Raw genomic sequence first — 21,015 nt, 5'->3', positions numbered from 1 at the left:
ACAACTTTATTAAAGCCAGTAACCGGCATAATAATGGACAGATTTAGGTTCTGTATTTTGTTTCCCCACTGTTTAAGAGAAAAGCTAAGCTACGATTTGTTACTCCATCTCCTATGGAGGAAATTGCTTTCTTTAATAATGTTGCATCCAATTATTTACCTTGTCTGATGTGTATAATGCATATATCTTTTACCTCTCTACCTAATGCAGGTATCTCTACGTCAGTACTGGAACCCTCTAATACAACTTTTGTCCCAACTGTAGCAAATGAAGGAGGAAGGCACTGGACTGTGCCAGAAGTCAGGGCTCTAATAGACATCTGGTCTGATAAAAGCATACAACGACAACTAGAGGGAACAGTGAGAAATAAGAGGATATTTCAACAAATTGAGGCCAAGCTTCAGAAATTTGGAATAGACAGAGACTGGAAACAGTGCAGAACAAAGTACAAAAACCTAAAACATGAATACAAGATCGTAAGAACAGCTCAAGATCTAGGCATGACTAAGAGTATGAAATTTTTTACTGAGTTGGATGCTATTCTGGGACCCAATAAAACAGAAAGATCACGAGACCAGGAATCCCAAGATGGAGAACATGTCACAGAATGTGCCAATGTAAAAATGGGAGAGGACCAGACAGGTAGGAAGGTGAAGAAAAATCATCTTAACATCACATTACATCATACAGGTTCAAGGATCCCTTTTCCAAAATGCCTGGGATCAGAAGTGTTTTAGATTTAGATATTATTTCAGATTTTAGAGTACTTGCATATACATAGTGAGGTATCTTAGAAAGGGCAGCCAAGTCCAAACATGAAATTCATGTGTGTTTCATACATACAGCTTAAATCTAATTTTATGCAATATTCTTAATAATTTTGTGCATGAAACAAAGTTTTGACTATACCCATCACATGAGGTCAAGTGTGTGATTTTCCACATGTAGCATCATGTTGGTGCTTAAAAAGTTTCAGATTTTGTAGCATTTCAGATTTCATATTAGGGATGCTCAACCTGTATTGAGAATGTTCAGTACCATAAGAGGAATATTATATATGTAAGTTAAATAGGTTTCATTACATGCTATTTGACAAGCTAGTTGAATTTATTATGAAACAGATTTAGTATACATTTGATCTTCCCCAGAATAGAAACAGTACAGTTATACAAAAAGGAGGAAATAAAACTGGATTCCCAGAATAAAGTTTAAAATAAATCAATTTTAATAAAGCAAATATGCAACCCCAGATGGCAGAAGTTAAAGTAAATTTTCATACTAATTGTGGTAAAATTGAGTAGAATAGAAAAAGGGCATTGAAGAACTTAGAAAAATATAAAATACATGAGACTTTCTTCGAAGTAGTACATTTCTCTGAGACTCATCATAAATGTCTTTAAAGTATATTTAAACCAAAGGATTGAGATATAGTACATACACACAAAGACATGATAGCATGAAATAAACTGAATGAGTTCTAGACCAGGATTCAGGAAATCAAAGTTCTAAGGCTCTGTAGAACCTTGAAGTAACCAAGTGTCTCCTCTAGACCAGGGGTCCCCAACACCTGGACCCTTACTGGTCCGTGGCCTGTTACGAACTGGGTTGCACAGCAGGAGGTGAGTGGTGGGCGAGCCAAGCTTCATCTGTATTTACAGACACTCCCCATCATGCACATTATGACCTGACCTCCGCGACTCCTGTCAGATCAACGGCAACATTAAATTAGAACACTGGAGCACGAAGACTGTTGTGAACTGTGCAGGCAAGGGATCTAGGTTGTGTGCTCCTTATGAGAATCTAATGTCTGATGATCTGTCATTGTCTCCCATCACTCCCAGATGGGACCATTTAGCTGCAGGAAAACAAGCTCAGGGCTCCCACTGATTCTAGATTATGGTGAGTTGTTTATTTCATTATATATTACAACATAATAATAATAGAAATAAAGTGCACAATAAATGTAATGCACTTGAATCCTCCTAAAACCATGGCCCCCTCACCCCCTGGTCCATGGAAAAATTGTCTTCCATGAAACCAGTCCCTGGTGCCAAAAAGTTGGAGACCGCTGCTCTAGACCTAACTCCAAAATTGGGGGGTGGGGACAAGATGGTCTTAAAGACCTCTACTAACCACAGTGTCTCCAGATTTTATTATCTGGCTTAAATGATGAGTCCCAATTCTAAGAGAGTCTGTGTCTAGGGAAGAGAGGGGAACCACAGACAGTTAAGACTGGAAATGCCAGTGAGAAATCTCAAAATATTTCGCTGGTGGACAAGAAAGAAACTGGTATGCTAGAGAACCATACATCTCCCCCACTTAGATGACTACAGATAAAGCAGCCCAACAGCAGTGGCATGATATCTTCATACAGTCATTGCTGGAGATGCAGCTAAAGATGATGCCATTAGTTACGTCAGAAGACTTGGTTAGAGACTCAGATACATACCCAATATCTATAGTGACAAAAAGATGCTTAAGGGTAGGGAGTCTAACTAATCATATTTAATATTAGAGTCCCTTTAAAAAGGAAAATACTACATTAGAGTTTAAAACACAATTCTGGGCCAGGCGTTGTGGCTCATGCCTCTAATCCCAGCACTTTGGAAAGCCAAGGTGGGTGGATCACTTCAGGCAGGAGTCTGAGACCAGCCTGGCCAACATGGCGAAACCCCATCTCTACTAAAAAATACACAAAAAATTAGCTAAGCTTGGTGGCACATGCCTGTAATCCCAGCTACTCGGGAGGCTGAGGAATGAGAATCCTTGGAACCTGGGAGGCAGAGGTTGCAGTAAGCCGAAATCGTACCACTGAACTACAGCCTGGGCAACAGAGAGAGACTGTGCCTCAAAAACAAATAAATAATCTAAATAAATAAAACATGATCCTGAAGTAAATTTAAAAAGCCAGTATATATCCCCTTATGTTCATACAGTCATTGCTGGAGATGTAGCTGAAGATGATTCAGTGAGTATTAAGTCAGAAGACATAGGAGATACAGATATAAAACAAGGTCTTGACACACGTAAAAGAATATTCTGGTTTGTGTGTGTGTGTGTGTGTGTGTGTGTGTGTGTGTGTGTGTGTGTGTGTGACAAAGTATATACATAAAATGCTATTATAAGACACTGCTATGGCCTGAACTGTGTTCCTCCCACCAATATTCATATATTGAAGCCTTAACCCCCAATGTGATATATTTGGAGACAGGGCCTTTGAATGATAACTAGCTTTAGATGAGGTCATGAGAGTGGTGCCCTCATAATGGGTTTTAGATTTTATATCTATATATTAATAGATGCTACCATACCTAAGAAATTATGTTATAACATTATATGAAGTACTGTTAGATCATAACTCAAAATACATAAATGGAAGGTGGAAATAATTAATGGAAGCAATGTTCCCCATCACTGTTTTTCTCCAAGTGTAGCAGCATCAGCATTAACTGAGAACTTACTCAAAATGCAAATTCTTGGGCCCCATCCAGAATCAGAAACTCTGGTGTTGGGGCCTAGCAATCTGTTTTAACAAGTCTTCCAGGTGATAATGATGCAAGCACGTTTGAGAATCATTACCCTCTGGTATAGGGCACTAAGGGTTTGGAGGTGAGATTTTGTGCTTGCTACCTGATAGTTTGCCTCTTCTACACAAATCAAAACTGGGGAGGAGAAGATCACCAAGCCCCCAAGCTGAAGCCTATCTGTTAAAAAGACCTTGTACCTAGTTTTTCAGTCCAAAGCTTCATATAACTTTACAAAGTGTAAAGCTCAATGTTAATTTAACAAACTAGTTAATCAAATTTCCTATACTCCTGGCAAACTTATTTCTCTGGTTTATCAGATAGGACAGATTCTTAGGTTTCCATAGGCATCACAGCAATGGCCTTTGTCATGAAGAGTTAAAAATCAAATTATGCCAGGTGCAGTGGCACATGCCTATAATCCCAGCTTCTTGGGATGCTAAGATTGAAGCATCACTTAAGCCCAGGAGTTTGAATCCAGCCTGGGCAACACAGCAAGAACCCATCTCTAAAAATAAAAAATAAAATTTTAAAAAATAAGAAAATCAGATTACTGCATTGTTTAATAAGGAAAAAAGATTTCCATCTAAAAAGTTAAGAGCTTTAGTATTCAGAAGATTTTAGCTTGTTAGTCCTCTGGAAAACTTAAGTACAACCTCAAGATAATTTTTTACATGTAGAAGGAAAAGATTAAGTCAAAAGTACAAGGTTTTTTTTGTTTGGCATGTTTGCATGCCAAATATGAAATATTTGGAATATATTTAGAAAATGTGAAACAGGACAAATGCATAGTCATCCTAGAAATTATATTATTTTAAACTGTCACATGAAAATACAAAGCAAAGATATAAACCCACAAGGATCTCAGCAGCTAAATACGTAAGAAAAAAACTTAAACAGGCAAGGATTTTAGGTACACCTGCAATATATACCTATTGATTCACAAATTGCCACTCCGCTCTTAGGAAGAATGTAATAGAATGTAGTATTGAGGTATAAAACTATGGATTATTTATCTTCAGGGAAAAAAATTCACATGAAATAGTCTTTCTTTAAAACAACAACAAAGTGATGGGTATTTACATGTAAAAACAGAGGTCACTTCATTTTTATTTTTTATATTTCACTGGTGAATTTTTGAAATTGGAGTTGCTATTATTAATAATAGCCCCATATTGTTAACTTTGATATCTGGCCAAAAAACCGGTCCCCCAAAAGTATTCTCTTTCCTATCTTAAATGTATGCTATAAGCCATAAGCTTTTCTTTACTTCAAATGAAAATCCAGCTAGAGCTGCAGACCCCTTGGATTCTGAGTATCTAGATCAGTTCCCAATTTGGAACTTCTGAAAATTTTGATCTAGTAGGTTGGAGTCAGTTCAGGCACCCGTATTTTTAGACGATTCTCAAGCATAGCCAGCACTGGAAACCACAGCTAGGTTATCATGCTCAGACCAGCAGAGGACTGATTCACACAGAAGTTTCAATTTGATTCCATTCAGGGAAGAAAAATTCGCTAATGCCGATAGATTACCACTTAAAAATTAATGACTAATGGAATATGAAGGAAATTAATCACGAAGAAGAATCATAGACTGCTCAGGCTATTCCTATTATGTTAAGTAAAAAGAAGTGGCCCATGAAAATTGAATAAACTAGATCTTTGGATCTAAAACATATTTTATTTTTCTCCCTGGTCTGAAGCATAAGCGAGAGAGGACAAAAGGAATCAAGAAGTTATCGAAGGAGAAAGGACTCTGCCAAAAGAGAAAATTTGTGTTTGACAATCTTATCACCTACCTGTCTCCTGAGTAGGAGAAACAACACTGACTTAATTCCACTCCAATATCAGCTGCCATTTATATGAGCTGGAATGCCTTATCATCTATGTATTCCCGCAAGCCACTGCTTTCTCGTATAGGACAGTCACAGTTAAACCTATTTTAGGTCAGGGGGTGGAGTCAAGCACACTTAAATAAGCATAGAAGTTCCATGGTAGTAAAATATACCCTATTAGAGGAGGTCACGCTGATCTTCAGCCTAAAAATCACAAGTGAACTACCTCAATGTTCATCTAAGAATAACCCTAGAAATGCCCATTTTTCTTTTGGTTGTAGCAAAACGTATTCCAAAATTCAAAAAATTCACAATGAGATGGCCAGCAGGGGGCATTAAGGAATCTACTGTTACCATCTCAAAGGGTACGCCAAGAATTATGTTTTCTTCTAATTCATTTATCTCTTCCAAAAGAAAGAAATTGGAAGTAATTTTCCTTAAACCTAGAATATTTAAACACTTTTGTATATTTTACATGCATTATAATTTGTATAATCTTAGCAGTAAAATTATTACATAAATTAATGCACTTTAGTCATATGAGACACAATACTGAGAACTTTTCATTTTAATCCAATAGTACATCCAGATAGAGAAGACCTGATTACTAAAACTTCAGAAAACCCAAGACTTATAAATGTGAAAAAAGAAAGCTCAGACATAGGTATGCTACTAATCTTAAATACAGGCAACTTGTTTATTATGAAGGCATGATTTTTCTAATTTGTACTGTTGGTAATATTTTAATAAACTTTTAAGAAGCTGTGGCATAATAAAGAATATATCTAGTTTTGGTCTCCTGTTCCTGGCACAAAGCATCCACAACCTGTGGAACTTCCAGAGACAGAGGCATCTTTGTTATGTTAATGAGGCTACTCTAGGTGGGTTCCCAGATAGCTTCAGGATAGGGGGTAGTCACCAAAAAAGACCGACATGTGATGAGGGTTGGAGCTTTGTGCCAGTGTGACCTCCAGGGAGGAGAGTGGGGCTGAAGGTTGAGTTCCATCTTGTAGCCAATGACTTAATCAATCACATCATAAAAACTCTGGCTTAGAGGAAGATTTGGAAGCTCGGTACAATGCAGTTCATGTTTCCTTAGTTCCTTTATAACTTCCCACAGACATCACTGCATTAACCTCTACACTTGACTTGTCTTTACTTTTCTATTCTCAAACCTCAGCAACTTTTCTTTTTTGAGATGTAATTTACATACAATCAAATTCACCCAATTAAAGCATGTTAACTGTGGTTTTTAGTATATCCACAGTTATACAATAATCACCAGTATCCCATTTTAGAACATTTTGATCACTCCACAAAGAAACCCCATATCCGCCAGGCACAGTGGCTCACGCCTGTAATTACAACACTTTGGGAGGCCAAGGCAGGCAGAACACAAGGTCAATACATCAAGACCATCCTGGCCAACATGGTGAAACCCCATCTCTACTAAAAATACAAAAATTAGCTGGGCGTGGTGGCACGCACCTGTGGTCTCAGCTACTTGGGAGGCTGAGGCAGGAGAATCACTTGAAGCCGGGAGGCAGAGGTTGCAGTGAGCTGTGGTCACGCCACTGCACTCCAGCCTGGGCGACTGAGCAAGACTCTGTCTCAAAAAAAAAAAAAAAAAGAAAAAAGAAAGAAACCCCATATCCATTAGTAGTTTAACTGCTTGACCACACCTCCGTAACCCCTGGCAACCACTAACCAACTTTCTGTTTCTATGGATTTTCCTATTCTGGACATAAGTGGTACCCTCCAATATACATTTTTGTGTCTGGCTTCTTTTGTTTCATGGTTCATCCACGTTGTAGCATGTATCAGTATTTCATTCCTTTTTATGGCTGAATAATATTCCAATTTATGGATATACCATATTGTGTTTTCCCATTCATCATTTGACAGATATTTGGGTCATTGCCATTTTCTGGCTCCTATGAATACTGTTGCTATGAACATTCTGCTACAATTTTTTTCCCACTTTGGTAAAATATACATAAAATTTACCATTATACCCATAAGTACATTCACATTGTTGTGCAAACATCACCACTCTCCATCTCCGGAACTTTTTCATCATTCCAAACTGAAACTTCTGTAGCCGTTAAACAATAACTCCTCCATCCCAACTCTCCTTAGCCTGTGGTGACCACTATTCTCCTTTCCATCTTTGTGAATTTGACTATTCTAGGTACCTCATATAAGTGGAATTATACAACATTTGTCCATTTGTGCCTGGCTTATTTCACTTATAATATCTGTAGGGCTCCTCCATGTTGTATCATTTATCAGAATTTCCTTCATTTTAATATTCCATTGTATGGATACACCATTTTGTTTATTCATCCATCGATGGTCATCTGGGTTGTTTCTGCCTTTTGGCTATTATCAATAACTCTGCTATGAATGTGGATGTACAAACATCTGCTTGAGTCCCTGCTTTCAATTCTTTTGGGTATATACCCAGAAGTGAAATTGCTGATCATATGGTAATTTGTGTTTAATTTTTTTAGGACCTGCCGTACTGTTTTTCCACAGCAGGTACATGTTTTTATGTGAACATGTTTTCAATTCTTCTGGGTTTATATGTAGGAGTGGAATTGCTTGGTCATATGGCATATGCTGAAAGTTTCTGAGGAACTACCTGTTTTCCACCATGACTTCATCATTTTACATTTCTATCACCATCTTTTAAAAATTATATCCAACAAGAGTGATTTAAACACATTTTCAAATTTCCATGAGGCACTAGGCATGGTGGTAGGCACCTGTAGTGCCAGCTACTCGGGAGGCTGAGGCAGGAGGATCGCTTGAGCTCAGGAGGTCCACGCCAGCCTCAGGAACATATTGAGACCCTGTCTCTTAAAAAAAAAAAAAAAATTCATAAGGCTGAAAAATTATTCAGAATTAAAACCTAGGAGAATTTAAGATGAGAGGAACTCACTGTTGGAAAGCATTGTGGAGTACGCCTTCCCCGTCACCCCCTGCTGCATATCATCACCCCAAAATAACACTGGGTCCACTGCAGGGTCTAAATTGGTAAATTTTAAATGTCATTTTGATATATGAAGTCTAATAGAGAAGATCTCTATTGTGTATTACCTAAAATGCTTCCTTATACCTGAGTTGGTAGAGAATACAGTAGAGAAAAAAGGAAAATGTCTATGTCCACTTCTCTCTAAAAGAAATTAAGTAAACATTGGGACTTTCCATATTCATAAATATCCAGTGAAGATCACCTATGAAGAAAAGCAGCTAAATTATTCTCACTAATAATGGAGAACAGTCTGTCTTATAATTTTTAGAATATACTGTTTGAATATGGACACAAAATTTCTTTTGACTCATATTGAAGTTATTATTGTATTATTGGTGCTTTATGCCATCACAGTTGCTTTAAGTGAATGATAATCAAATACAAGATTTATCTATGTTTGAATAATTATAAATCATGTTGATTTGTAGGTAATCCTTTAGAAGATGCTAAAAGTCATTTACAGATTATCACAGTGAGTGCACAGAGGCTGGAAAACACTGGTGTGACAGTGAGGTCAGAGCACGGATACAAATATGGTCTGATGAAAAAATTAAACGAATGCTTGAAGGGGCCACAAGAAACAAGAAAATATTTAAGGAAATTGCCAGAAGATTAATGCAGTTTGGGATAGACAGAGACTGGAAACAATGTCATATGAAATATAAAAATTTAAAATATGAATATAGCATTTTACAAAGAAAAAATGGCAACTGTCCAAGAAAAATGAGATTTTATGAAGAAGTTGACTGCATCCTAAGAAAACCAACTCTCAGAACTGCCGAATGGAAACATGGTAACTTTGGAATTGACATTAACAAAAAAAATTCTAGACATTCCTCTTTGCATTTTCATTTAGCAAGAGAAAAACTCTTTAAAAATGAAATCCTAACACTATCGTATGCTCAAATGACCCTTAAAAATCATTAAAAATAGGTACCTAATTTAAGCCAAGAGTTTCAACTTTTTTCTAAACCTTGTACCAAAATATTCCTAATTCTTAACTCATTCTTTATTTGTCCACCTGCTTAAGTTTTCTTATTTTAGTATACTTGAATGCTTGAAAACTAATGTGTTTTAAATGATGTCATATAATGATTCTTTTCCTGTGTTTTTATTTAAGAATTATTTGAAGGTCACAACAAAAGCCAAGGAACTTTGAGCTTCAAGAGAAAAGCATATGAAGATGGTAAGAGCCAGAGAAATGCCAAGTTCTTCCACACAGTGAAAACACTTGTTGCTTTTTCCTGATAACAGAGATATTTATTCCTGTCCTTGATAAATTAGACTAAATATATTGTTTATGAACTGTATTAGAGCAGAGAATGCTGAGAAATAATTTCTTTCATAGCTCATTGAGTGAAAGTAACTTCAGGAGCTAGAATTTATGTTTTAAAAGAAGAAAGAAAAAAGAGTGAGAGTTAACACTGAAAGTAAATGAAAACTTGCCCGGAGTTAGGTAACTATTTGGTTATCATGGTCCTTTAAATTGTACTTTACAGTGATTATTGCAATTATTGTTATCAGATGTAAAAAGAAAAAAATCCACAGTTCTTCAAAGGTAGTCAATAATCAATATAACATTTTAATAAGTCTGAAAGTCAAACTCAGAAGCCAACCTAATAATGCCAGCTGTAATTCCAAAATGACCCATCACAGACCTCAGAAAAGATAATATAATGCAACATAGCATGTAGAAGAAAGAAAATGCACACGAGACTATTAAGAAAACCTGAGTTCCAGTCTCTCTTTGACCCTAATTCCTCAACACAGAGCAAATCACTGCATCTCTCTGGATCTCTAAAATAATCCAGCTTTAATGTCTTATAGATTTATAATTTATGAGATTGTTTTTTAGTTAACACAAAAAATTGAAGAGTAAAACAAAATTTTACAAAGTAGACATGCCAAACCCACCATTCAGGACATAAAACTTACCAGCACCCTGAAAGCCTCCCAGTCATTAATCATCCTCCAGCCCCCATAAACATTATCACTATTCTCACTTCTATCACCACAGATTAGTTTGGGATTCATACTATATGTACTTTTCTTTCATTCAACATTGTTTATGAGATTCACCCATGACTTTACTCACAACAGTAGTCTGTTATTTTTTATTGCTGTAGAATAGTCCATTGTAAAAATATACATCCCAGCCAGGTGCAGTGGCTCAGGTCTATAATTCCAGCACTCTGGGAGGCCAAGGCAGGAGGATCACTTGAACTCAGGAGTTCAAGACCAGTCTGGGCAACATAGTGAAACCCCCCATCTCAATATTTAATAAATAAATAAATGTATATGCCATTACTTTTTCAAATCTATTTCACCGTTGGACATTTCAGCTGTTTCCAGATTGGGGCTTTTATGAAAAATTGCATGTCTTTCAATGGACATATGTATGCATTTCTGTTGAGTATATACTATCCAGAAGTGGAAGGCAGGGTCATAGAGCATGCATATATCCAAGCACTGTTCTAAGCACTTTACATATATTAACATATTTAGTCCCAATCACAATCCTATAAGGTAGGTGCTATCATTATACCCAATTTACAGATGAGGAAACTGAGGCATAGAGAAGTCTATGCTCCTGAACCAATAAGGTCTCTGCGAGGGCAGGGACCACATCTGCCCTGTATGGTAAAGTATTCCCAGTGTCTACTACAGTGCCTTAGTAATGTACTTAGATGTACATTATTCCTATTTGTTGAGCTCCTGCTCAACAAATAAATTTTGAATAAAGTATTAGCAAATAGCAAGAATTCCTCTTCCCCTTATAACCTTTTATCTCAAGTGAACTGAAAAGTGTATTTTTCCACGTCTGGATATAAATGCAAGTCAGATAAAACTCTTGTGCAGTTAACCCTTAGCAGTTTCTCCTTTCAGGTTAAGCTGCTAAGGGTTAACCACACAAGAGTATCATTCCGAACCCACTGAATTTGAGCATTAGACCTTACAATATATAAGTCTGGGCCAACAGATGAGGAAACAGACTCAGAGGTTAGGAGACTTGCCCAAGATTAAACTGATGTTACTGGAAAACCTGGGGCTAGATTTCAGTTTGTATGTTAAGGAGCTCTTCCCAATATTGACCAGAATGACCAAGCAGTGGTACTTGGAGATTTTTGAGGGCAGGTAAATTCTGCTTCAGACTAATGCAAAAAGCTAAGTTCTAAAAAAATAGTTATAAATGGAAGAAATGAAAACACTTATTTTAAAGCAAGAATCACTGAATTATAAAATAACTAAAATCAAAGACTGGAACAATTTGCAAGGGCACTTAAAATAAGTCACTCCCTCAAACCAAAATTTACTTGACTTAGATAAAGGTTATAGATTAAAGGAGTATAAAAGTTAAACACTATAGGAATGTTACATATTTGGTCATTTTCAGTCAAATATGAAAATCAAAATTAAGATATTCCCTGCCTTAATTTGGCAGCCCAAAGTAAGTTCTCTGACAATCAAATCCTGTGTTCTCCACAAAACTAAATGAAGATTAACTGGGAACTAGATCCATATAAGTTTGACTTAGTGCATCTCTCATTCTCACAAGTGCCTTTCTAGTGGTAATGTTCTGTACTCTGTTTGCAGAACCAGTGTCTAAATCTCTTAAGAAAAGTGCTCCTGAGATCATTACAAATCAGTTTCCTCAAAGCATAATAACAGAACCAAAAGATTCTACAGAATGTTTCTGCAGACAGGAAACCCAACTTCATCAGGTAAATCTTACAAATTTTTAGAAGAAGTATGAAAATGTTTGTCATTGTAAGGTTCAATTCCTAACCAGGAGAAGTGATAATTCACTGAATGGAAGGGCATGGTTATCTCCTAACTAATCAAGGAAAGGCTAACTAGCTGATTCATGGCATAAATCTACAGACATTTACTAATTCCTTTTATGGAATCTTCAAATATGTCCAGGCCATTCTAGTCTCCATAAAATGTGACTGTGTTTTAAAGATGAAAATGTTTATTCTAAGAAGGGGTGTCTGGTTTGTTCAGAACTCTGCAAACTACTGAAATGATGTTTTCAGGACCAAAACAGCATTTGGTGATTATATAAATCAGGGATGAACATACCCACATACATACATGCATGCACAGTTTACAGCTAAGAGGACATGTGAAAATTCCCCTACAGAAAGCAGAGCTACGGAATAAATCTGAAGATAGCCAGAACTACTAAAAACGGGGAGTACATCTAGATGAACCCATCTGGGTTAAATATCCAGTGCATGACTGGCTTAACTAATTGATACTCTATTTATTTTTATACGAAATGGCTAATATACCTTCCAGGTATTCTGTTAACCCCAGGACTAAATGTTTCAGATTAGATTATACCCAAGACAAAAAACTGAACCAAATACAAAGCAAAAGTGACAGAAATCTCACCTTCTAGATTCCATCTTCTTAAAGATAAGGTTGTCCAGGCATGGTGGCTCATGCCTGTAATCTCAGCACTTTGGGAGACCGAGGCGGGTGGATCACTTGAGGCCAGGAGTTCGAGACCAGCCTGGTCAACATGGTGAAACCCTGTATCTGCTAAAAATACAAAAATTAGCTGAGTGTGGTGGTGGATGCCTGTAATCTCAGCTACTCGGGAGGCTGAGGCATGAGAATCGCTTGAACTTGGGAAATGGAGGTTGCAATGAGCCCAGATCATACCACTGCACTCCAGCCTAGGTGACAGAGTGAGACCCTGTCTCAAAAAAAAAAAAAAGGGAGGCCAAAGCGGGCAGATCACAAGGTCAGGAGATCGAGACCATCCTGGCTAACATGGTGAAACCCCGTTTCTACTAAAAATACAAAAAATTAGCCAGGCATGGTGGCGGGCACCTGTAGTCCCAGCTACTCAGGAGGCTGAGGCAGGAGAATGGCGTGAACCCGGGAGGCGGAGCTTGCAGTGAGCAGAGATTGCACCACTGAACTCCAGCCTGGGAAACAGCAAGACTCTGTGTCAAAAAAAAAAAAAAAAAAAAAAAAAAAAATCAAGAAGATAATGTATAAGAAATAAATTCCTTCATCAAAAAGGAAAAAAAAACACAAACCTTTTTGCAGTTGTTTTAAAACTAACCAGTGAGTGAATGAGGGTGAGAAAGTGAAAACAGAGCTTTCTGCAACAGACCACCACTTCTCAGAGTACAAGATATGTATATAAAACTAAACTAAAAAGAAAAGTTCTTAGTTTTATTCTGGCCCTTATCTATCAGTTTAGAGCAGCAGATAATTGTATTTCCAAGACATAAGGGAGTGTCATTGTTCTTCCAATCAGAATCAGTCCTCCCAAAGGATGAGCACTTTAGCTCATGTAAAATTTTGAATTGAATATGGGTGAGAACCCAGCCCTCTCTGCGTACCTTAATGATTCTATGCCTACACAAGAGAAATTTTAAATTGTTTTTCAGTAACACATTTGTTCCTCAAAACCACATAATCACATTATTGCCCTTATCTGGTATTATTTAATCTTATAATTCTTTCACAGAAAAGCAACTATAGAAAACAGATATATGTAACCAGGAATCAAATTGTATTCATTAAAAAAAAAAAAGAAAAAAAAACCTATAACCATGAATACCAAGTATTTTCCTAAATTGGGTACTAAAACTCCAACCAGTGCTAATATGTAAGTTAAAAAAAAAAAAGCCCCTTTTTCTTCAGGCACACATTTAAAGGGAAGGAGAAAGGGGGATGAAAATTTCTTGAATAACTTTGGCAAAAAAAGTAAATATAGTGAAGTACAGTTCATATATATTTTCTACAGACCACCAGGCAACCCTGAAGACCTCTAGATTCTCTCCCACCCCCATGACAAGAGTATCCAAAATAACAACTGTTTTTTTTTTTTTTTTGAGACGGAGTCTTGCTCTGTTGCCCAGGCTGGAGTGCAGTGGCATGATCTCTGCTCTCTGGAACCTAAGCCTCCCGGGTTCAAGCGATTCTCCTGCCTCAGCCTCCGGAGTAGCTAGGACTACAGGTGCGCATCACCACGCCCAGCTAATTTTTGTATTTTTAGTAGAGATGAGGTTTCACCATGTTGGCCAGGATGGTCTCGATCTCTTGACCTCGTGATCCGCCCGCCTCGGCCTCCCAAAGTGCTGGGATTACAGGCGTGAGCCACCGCGCCTGGCCATAACTTCTAAGAATGTTACAAACTAATGTTGCTCACAGCTACCACATAATCAAGAGTTTACTTTCTGCTTGGATTACATAACTAATTTTCTCAATAAATTTTTTTTAAAAAAACAAGAAATCTATTATGGTCAACCCACAATTATCCAAGATTGGAGCTACGCAAGTTAAAAATATTCTTTTTGATGCTTCCCACATTCTCAGCTCTTTAGTAAACAAGGAATACACAAAATGTGAAACTGAAATTCAAGTATTTGGGACAATGAAAACAGCAAAAAGTACTTCTAATTTAAGTTTGGTGGAGGGAAAGCTAATCATTTGGAATGCGTTTATACGTTGCACCCATTTTGCTGTTACGTGTTATTGCCAAGTTCCTTAACTGTAGTTTAAGTTGTTACTACTGTATTGCCTTATGGAAACTGTAATACTTTCGGTAAGAATATCAAACCCAGGTTTGTTTTTCTTATCTTAGTGTAATACTTTATATCAACTTCCAGTTAGGTAGTAAGAAAAGGAAAGATCACCGAAGCAAAGTAATTTTTTTTTTTTAACTCGAAGGGATCTCCCAATTTTTCAAAATCAAGTGTATGGATCTTTGCATAGAGACACTACTCCCCTGTCCCCCTTTTGAAGAAGGGAGTTAATTTTTGTCATATTATTACCAACGTTTTCATTCATTAGGCAAGACGTGTACCAATGAATCTTTTCCAGAGGCATTACTCCCTGTGGTTGGCTAATTTTCACTTAATTTATATGAGATCTACTACCAGTAGTCATTCTCAACATCAACTAGTCATCTTTCCCTGGGTCTGAAGTCCAGGATCCTCAAGTTCCCATAGCGATAACTACTTTCAAACCCATAATCTGCTCAATAGCTCTGCCCCTGCAAACAAAAGCTTGTGATGGTTGGAGGCCCCGCGCGAAAACCTTTAGGTGTTGAAGGACCTGGACTGGCCGCCACGCCACACTAGCCTATTACAGGAGCAGCCAAGGCTCGGGGAGACTAGAACCCGCATGCAGTCGGCGAGGAGCCCTGACCCAGCCAGACCAAGCAAACCGGCGCTTTACAAGCTGGCCAGCCTCTGGATGGGTGCACAGACCGGGGGGCGGGGAGGGAGAGAGCCCCTAAAAGGCATAAGTGGCTGGGAGGGTGGGCAGGACAGGCTAAAGTTCATGGAAGCGAGGTGCCCCTCGTGCACGCCTAGGCAACCCGGTCGACGCCACAGGCAGGTACCGGTTCAGGTCGGAGAGGTCGGTCCTCCCAGGCCTCGGGCGCTCATGAGAACGCCGACTGCGGGAAGCGGTTCCGAGAGATGGAGACGCACGCCCCCGCCACCCCCACCCTGTTGCTCACCGGTGCTGCAGCCCCACGAGTCCCAGAGTGATCACATGCGGCACATCCAGCTGCGTGGGCCACTCTCCTGAGGCGATGCACCCGAACACGCCACATTCCTCTCGGATCCCCAACTCCTCCAGCTCCATGTCGCCGCCGAAAGCACGTGGAGGGACCTGCCGCTGCGGCCAAGGTGTAAGCACCAACCAGCTGCCAGCTCGACCCGTCGAGCTCAGAAGCTCGCGCTCGCGACAGGCGCTTCTTTCCCGAGGGTGGCCCCAGCTACTGCGGCGGCGCGCGCTGTCCCTAGGTGGCGTGGCCAGCTCAGCCCTGCTCCGCCCCCTCCGAGCCCACCAACGAGCGAGGGCGGAGGGGCGGTCCCGCAGCCGAGGGGCGGGGTCACGGATGCTGTAGGGTGGAGCTAGCCTTCCCCTAAGAGCTGTCTGTAAAGCTGTATTTGCTGCACGTGGAAATCTCCGTTATTTTCCAGCACCCAACACTAGCGTAATGGGAGTAACGGACTTAACGTCATTTCTCTTTCAGAGCATTTAGCCTTCATATGCCCTTCCCTGCATGCTTCCCCCAGGCCGTCAAGACTTGGTACGCTCCAACCTCTGAGCCGCTCCCGCAGCCGAGAAAGGGCCGGGGTATGCGAGCTTCCGCAGAGTGGGGAGGGGCCGCCAGTGCGCGCCACTTTTCGCCTGTCGGGGCACTGCGCCACCGCGGGGCGGCCCGGAGGTGGGGTCGCGTCGCTGCGCCTGCGCGGCGGGAAGCCAGCGGGGCGTTGTTTCGTCCGAGGTTCACGTTTCAGTCTCCGCCTATACCCCTCCGGGTTCCGCCGCTGTAGCGGAGCTCGAAAAGAGTGGCGCAGGGTCGCGCGGCCCCGCCAGGGGGCGTGTCTGTGGGCCGCGCCTCCTTCCCCGCCCAGCGAAGCTCTCTGACCACCCCTCTTTTCTAGAGTTCTGCCTCGCTTCCCGGCGCGGTCGCAGCCCTCAGCCCACTCAGGATAATGGCGACAGCTGAGGGTGAGTAACAGGGATCCCGGCCCTTCGCGGTCTCCCTGACCCCCAGGCCGTGAGCTCGCGGCCACTCTGTCCGGCCTCCCTGCAGCCGCGCCTCTAGGCAGCCGCGCGGGCGCACACGTGGCCCAGGCGCTCCCGGGCCTCCCCGAACTTTACTGCCTCTGGGATGGGGAGAAGGAGCAAAGTAGAGGAGAACGAGAAATGGCCAAGGGGTGGAAAGGTGCCTGGAAGTATTATTTATAATCAATAGCTATTGCAGAATACAAGCAAAGCAGTCTTGATTCGTCAAAACCTGAGTGTTGCTTTGCCCGTTAGGTTAATGACCTTTCTAAGAAGGTTAATAATTGAGACTTTTGAAAAACCTGTCTAGAGACCGGGCCTGGTGGCTCACTCCTGTAATCCCAGCACTTTGGGAGGCCAAGGCGGGCGGATCACCTGAGGTCAGTAGTATGAGACCAGCCTGGCCAACATGGCGAAACCCCGTCTCTTACTAAAAATACAAAAAATCAGCCGGACGTGGTGGCGCGTGCCTGTAATCCCAGCTACTCAGGAGGCTGAGGTAGGAGAATCGCTTGAACCCGGAGGCGGAGGTTGCAGTGAGCGGAGATCGCGCCACTGCACTCCAGCCTGGGCGACAAAGCGAGACTCCGTCTCAAAAAAAAAGAGAAAAAAACCTGTCTAGGGGGTGTGTGTGTAAGTAGTCTTTGATGCCATGGTGTGTGTGTGTGTGCATGCACGCGTGTTGAAGTAGTCTTTGATGCCACGATAGCTTGGGGGGGTGTGTGTACGTGCGTGTGCGTGTTTAAGTAGTCTTTGATGTCATGGGTGTGTATGTGTGCGCGCGCGTGTTGAAGTAGTCAGATTCCATGATGGCTGGGGAGGAGGGGTGTTTTTAAGTAGTCTTTGATGCCATGATGGGGTGTGTGTGTGTGTGTGTGTGTGTGTGTGTGTTCGTGTTCCAGTAGTCTCTGATGCCATGATGGCTTTGAAGGACTCCAAAACCTTTAGGCAAAAAAGTTGCACTATCAGGAAAGATTGTTCTTGCTATTTATGCTGGAAAAAAACAAACGTTGGTTTGTTCCACACACCCAGTTGCTATATGTATAGTGAGCCAAATTGCTTTTGTGGCTGCTGGGTACATTCTTTTCCACATAGAAAGTAACTGAATTTAGATTTTAAAAAGCTGTAGACGCAGGCCGGGCGCTGTGGCTCACGCCTGTAATCCCCAGCACTTTGGGAGGCCGAGGAGGGCGGATCACGAGGTCAGGAGATCTAGATCATCCTGGCCAACATGGTGAAACCCTGGCTCTACTAAAAATGCAAAAATTTGCTGGACGTGGTGGCTTATGCTTGTAATCCTAGCTACTCGGGAGCCTGAGGCAGGAGAATCACTTGAACCGGGGAGTCAGAGGTTGCAGTGAGCCGGGATCGCACCACTGCACTCCTGCCTGGCGACAGAGAGACTGTCTCAAAAAAAAAAAACAAAAAAACAAAAAGCTGTAGACTCAGCAAAAAAGATTCAGATGATATTGAATATCGACTCCCTAGAATCAAGGCAAGGACCAGAATTTTTCTTGCAATCATGGTACCTGTACCTCTAAAATGGCAAATCTCTAAAATCTTTGGTCCTCCACTTCTTTACATTTGTGCACCGTTGGCCGGTTGATTTTTCTGAAATGTCACTTTTATGGTCTCTAAAAGGCAAAAGTGTTTCAATGGCATCTCTAGAGATGTTAAATCCAGTCTGTCCAGTCTGAAATCCGTTTTCATTCAAATCCTGAATACTGCTATCCTTTCTACCTCTTCAGCCCTAACTTTGATTTTTCTCTCCTGTGAATCCTTAGCTATGTTCCAGTCAGGTTAATTCACCAAAGTTTGTTTTTCATTATATACATTTTATTTATATTGTTTTTCCCAGAACATTGCTGGTTAATGGAAATATAATGTAAATTTGTCTTCTATGAGCCACATTTTAAAAACTAAAATAATAAAAAAACTGGTGCAATGTGTTTATATATATATATAAAAGGTTTTTTTTTTGTTTTGCCTTGTCTTTGTTTTTGAGATGGAGTCTCGCTCTGTGTGGCCCAGGCTGGAGTGCAGTGGCAAGATCTCAGCTCACTGCACCCTCCACTTCCCAGGTTCAAGTGATTCTCCTGCCTCAGCCTCCCAAGTAGCTGGGATTACAGGCACGCTCCACCACACCCGGCTAATTTTTTTTTGTATTTTTTAGTAGAGTCAGGGTTTTGCCATGTTGGCCAAGCTGGTCTCAAACTCCTGACCTCAAGTGATCTGCCTGTCTCGGCCTCCCAAAGTGCTGGGATTACAGGCGTGAGCCCTTTTTAATATATTTTATTTAACCCTATATACACAAAATACATTTCAACATGGAGTCAAGATGAAAAATTGTTTACATATTTTACAATTTTTTATATCGAATGCAGTATATATTTTAACAAATGACATTTCAACTTGTGATAGCCACATTTCTAGTGGCTGCCTTATTGGACAGCAGAATCCTAGAATTTTCTTATCCTTTGTGTAAATTCTTTGCTTTCCCAGACTCTTCAATTTCAATTCCGTGAATCATTTTCAGTCCTCATCAATCTTTCCAGAATTCATCTATAAATTTATGGCAACCATTTTGGCACTTGTAGTGTATGTCACGTATGGTTGTTTCTTATGTTGTTTCTACCAATTAATTGAAATTCCTTCCCTATTTAATGGCTAAGTAATACAGATTCAACTAAATTAAGGGGAGGGGCATTAGATACAAACTTTGCCTGGGCTTACTGCATATTAATATATATAAATGTTAATATCTTTATCTGATCTGGGCACTGTTTTTGTTTTTTCTTGAGACGGAGTCTCCCTCTCTTGCCCAGGCCGGAGTGCAGTGGCACCATCTCAGCTCACTGCAACCTCTGCCTTTCAGGTTCAAGCGATTTTCCTGCCTCAGCCTCCTGAGTAGCAAGGATTACAGGTGTGCACCAACACATCCGGCTAATTTTTGTAATTTTAGTAGAGACAGGGTTTTACCATGTTGGTCAGCCTGGTCTTGAACTCCTAACCTCAAGTGATCCGCCCGCCTCGGCCTCCCAAAGTGCTGGGATTACAGGCATGAGCCACTGTTCCCAGCCCACTGTTCTTTACTCTTCCCTCTCTTTTATCCTCCGTGATGAATTCTCAAAGCTACTATCTTAAATATCTTGCATCTTTCCCCACTACTCTTTCCTTAGACCAAGACATTTCTTTTTCTTTTCCTTTTTTTTATTGAGACAGGGTCTCACTCTATCACCCAGGCTTGAGTGAAATAGTGCAAATCTTGGCCCACTGCAGCCTCGACCTCCCCAAGTAGCTGAGACTACAGGCATGCACCACCATGCTGGGCTAATTTTTGTTTTTTTGGTAGAGATGGGGTTTTGCCATGTTGCCCAGGCTGGTCTTGAACTCCTGAGCTAAAGCAATCTGCCCTCCTCGGCTTCCTAAAGTGCTGAGATTACAGATGTGAGTCCCTGCACCTGGCCAGACGTTTCTTGTTCAAGTTACTGCAACAGCATCCTAACTGGTCTTCCAAGCTCTAGTTTTTGTTCACTCACCCCTTCCTCCCTTCATTTTCCATACAGAAACCATAATGATCTTTCCAAATACCGTTTTGCTTTAGCACTTAAAAGCCTTATAGCTCTTCTTGGGTTAAAGTCTAAACTCAATCAGCATGGCTTGTGAAACAGGAAAGATGTGTAGCAAAATGGAAGGGAAGTTTTCCAGGCCTAGGAAAGAAGAGATTGTCAGAAGCTAGGGGAAGGTTGTATAAGAATTAAAGATGTTGGAGTTCTAGATAGGAAATAGACAAATAAGAGTTTGGAGCACTAAGCCAGGGCTGTATCTTAAAGGGACTTTTAGACCATGTTAATGAGTCTAGACATTACATTGGGGAGGGTAGGGATTCATCCTCTAGATTAGGTGCCCTACAGTGGCAACTGTTAACTAAATTACAACTACTTTGTTTAATGGTTACCTTCACTAGCTGGTGATGTGGCCCCTGTCCAACTCTTAAGTCTTGTCTCCTGCCATTCTTTTGTACAACTTAGCTGCAGCCCCCACCCCTTCCCCTGCCCAACAGCAA

At 40.5% G+C, this 21,015-nt stretch overlaps 2 protein-coding genes across 3 annotated transcripts in view; one reads left to right on the top strand and one right to left on the bottom strand.

The window, feature by feature from the left end:
• Window positions 1–16,169, bottom strand: part of PPAT (phosphoribosyl pyrophosphate amidotransferase) — a 42,124-nt gene extending 25,955 nt beyond the window's left edge. Inside the window, exon 1 of the mRNA XM_004093145.2 lies at window positions 15,889–16,169. Within this exon, the coding sequence (XP_004093193.1) occupies window positions 15,889–16,016 (128 nt within the window). The 5' untranslated portion in view covers window positions 16,017–16,169. The remainder of the gene's footprint in view (window positions 1–15,888) is intronic.
• LOC100580950 (phosphoribosylaminoimidazole carboxylase and phosphoribosylaminoimidazolesuccinocarboxamide synthase) overlaps window positions 175–21,015 on the top strand; it is a 41,589-nt gene continuing 20,748 nt past the window's right edge. Inside the window, exons 1-4 of one of the 2 annotated variants that reach the window (XM_030818895.1) lie at window positions 175–642; window positions 9,517–9,582; window positions 11,991–12,118; window positions 16,826–16,892. In XM_030818895.1, the coding sequence (XP_030674755.1) occupies window positions 177–642; window positions 9,517–9,582; window positions 11,991–12,118; window positions 16,826–16,892 (727 nt within the window). In that variant the 5' untranslated portion in view covers window positions 175–176. Of the gene's footprint in view, window positions 643–9,516; window positions 9,583–11,990; window positions 12,119–16,290; window positions 16,515–16,825; window positions 16,893–21,015 lie in introns of those variants that run through there. The other variant, XM_030818896.1, reaches the window with a different exon arrangement.

Source organism: Nomascus leucogenys, chromosome 9, assembly GCF_006542625.1.
Source record: "Nomascus leucogenys isolate Asia chromosome 9, Asia_NLE_v1, whole genome shotgun sequence".
NCBI lineage: Eukaryota > Metazoa > Chordata > Mammalia > Primates > Hylobatidae > Nomascus > Nomascus leucogenys.
Note: the sequence above shows the minus strand (reverse complement) of the source record. Positions and strands in the feature narration are given on the sequence as shown.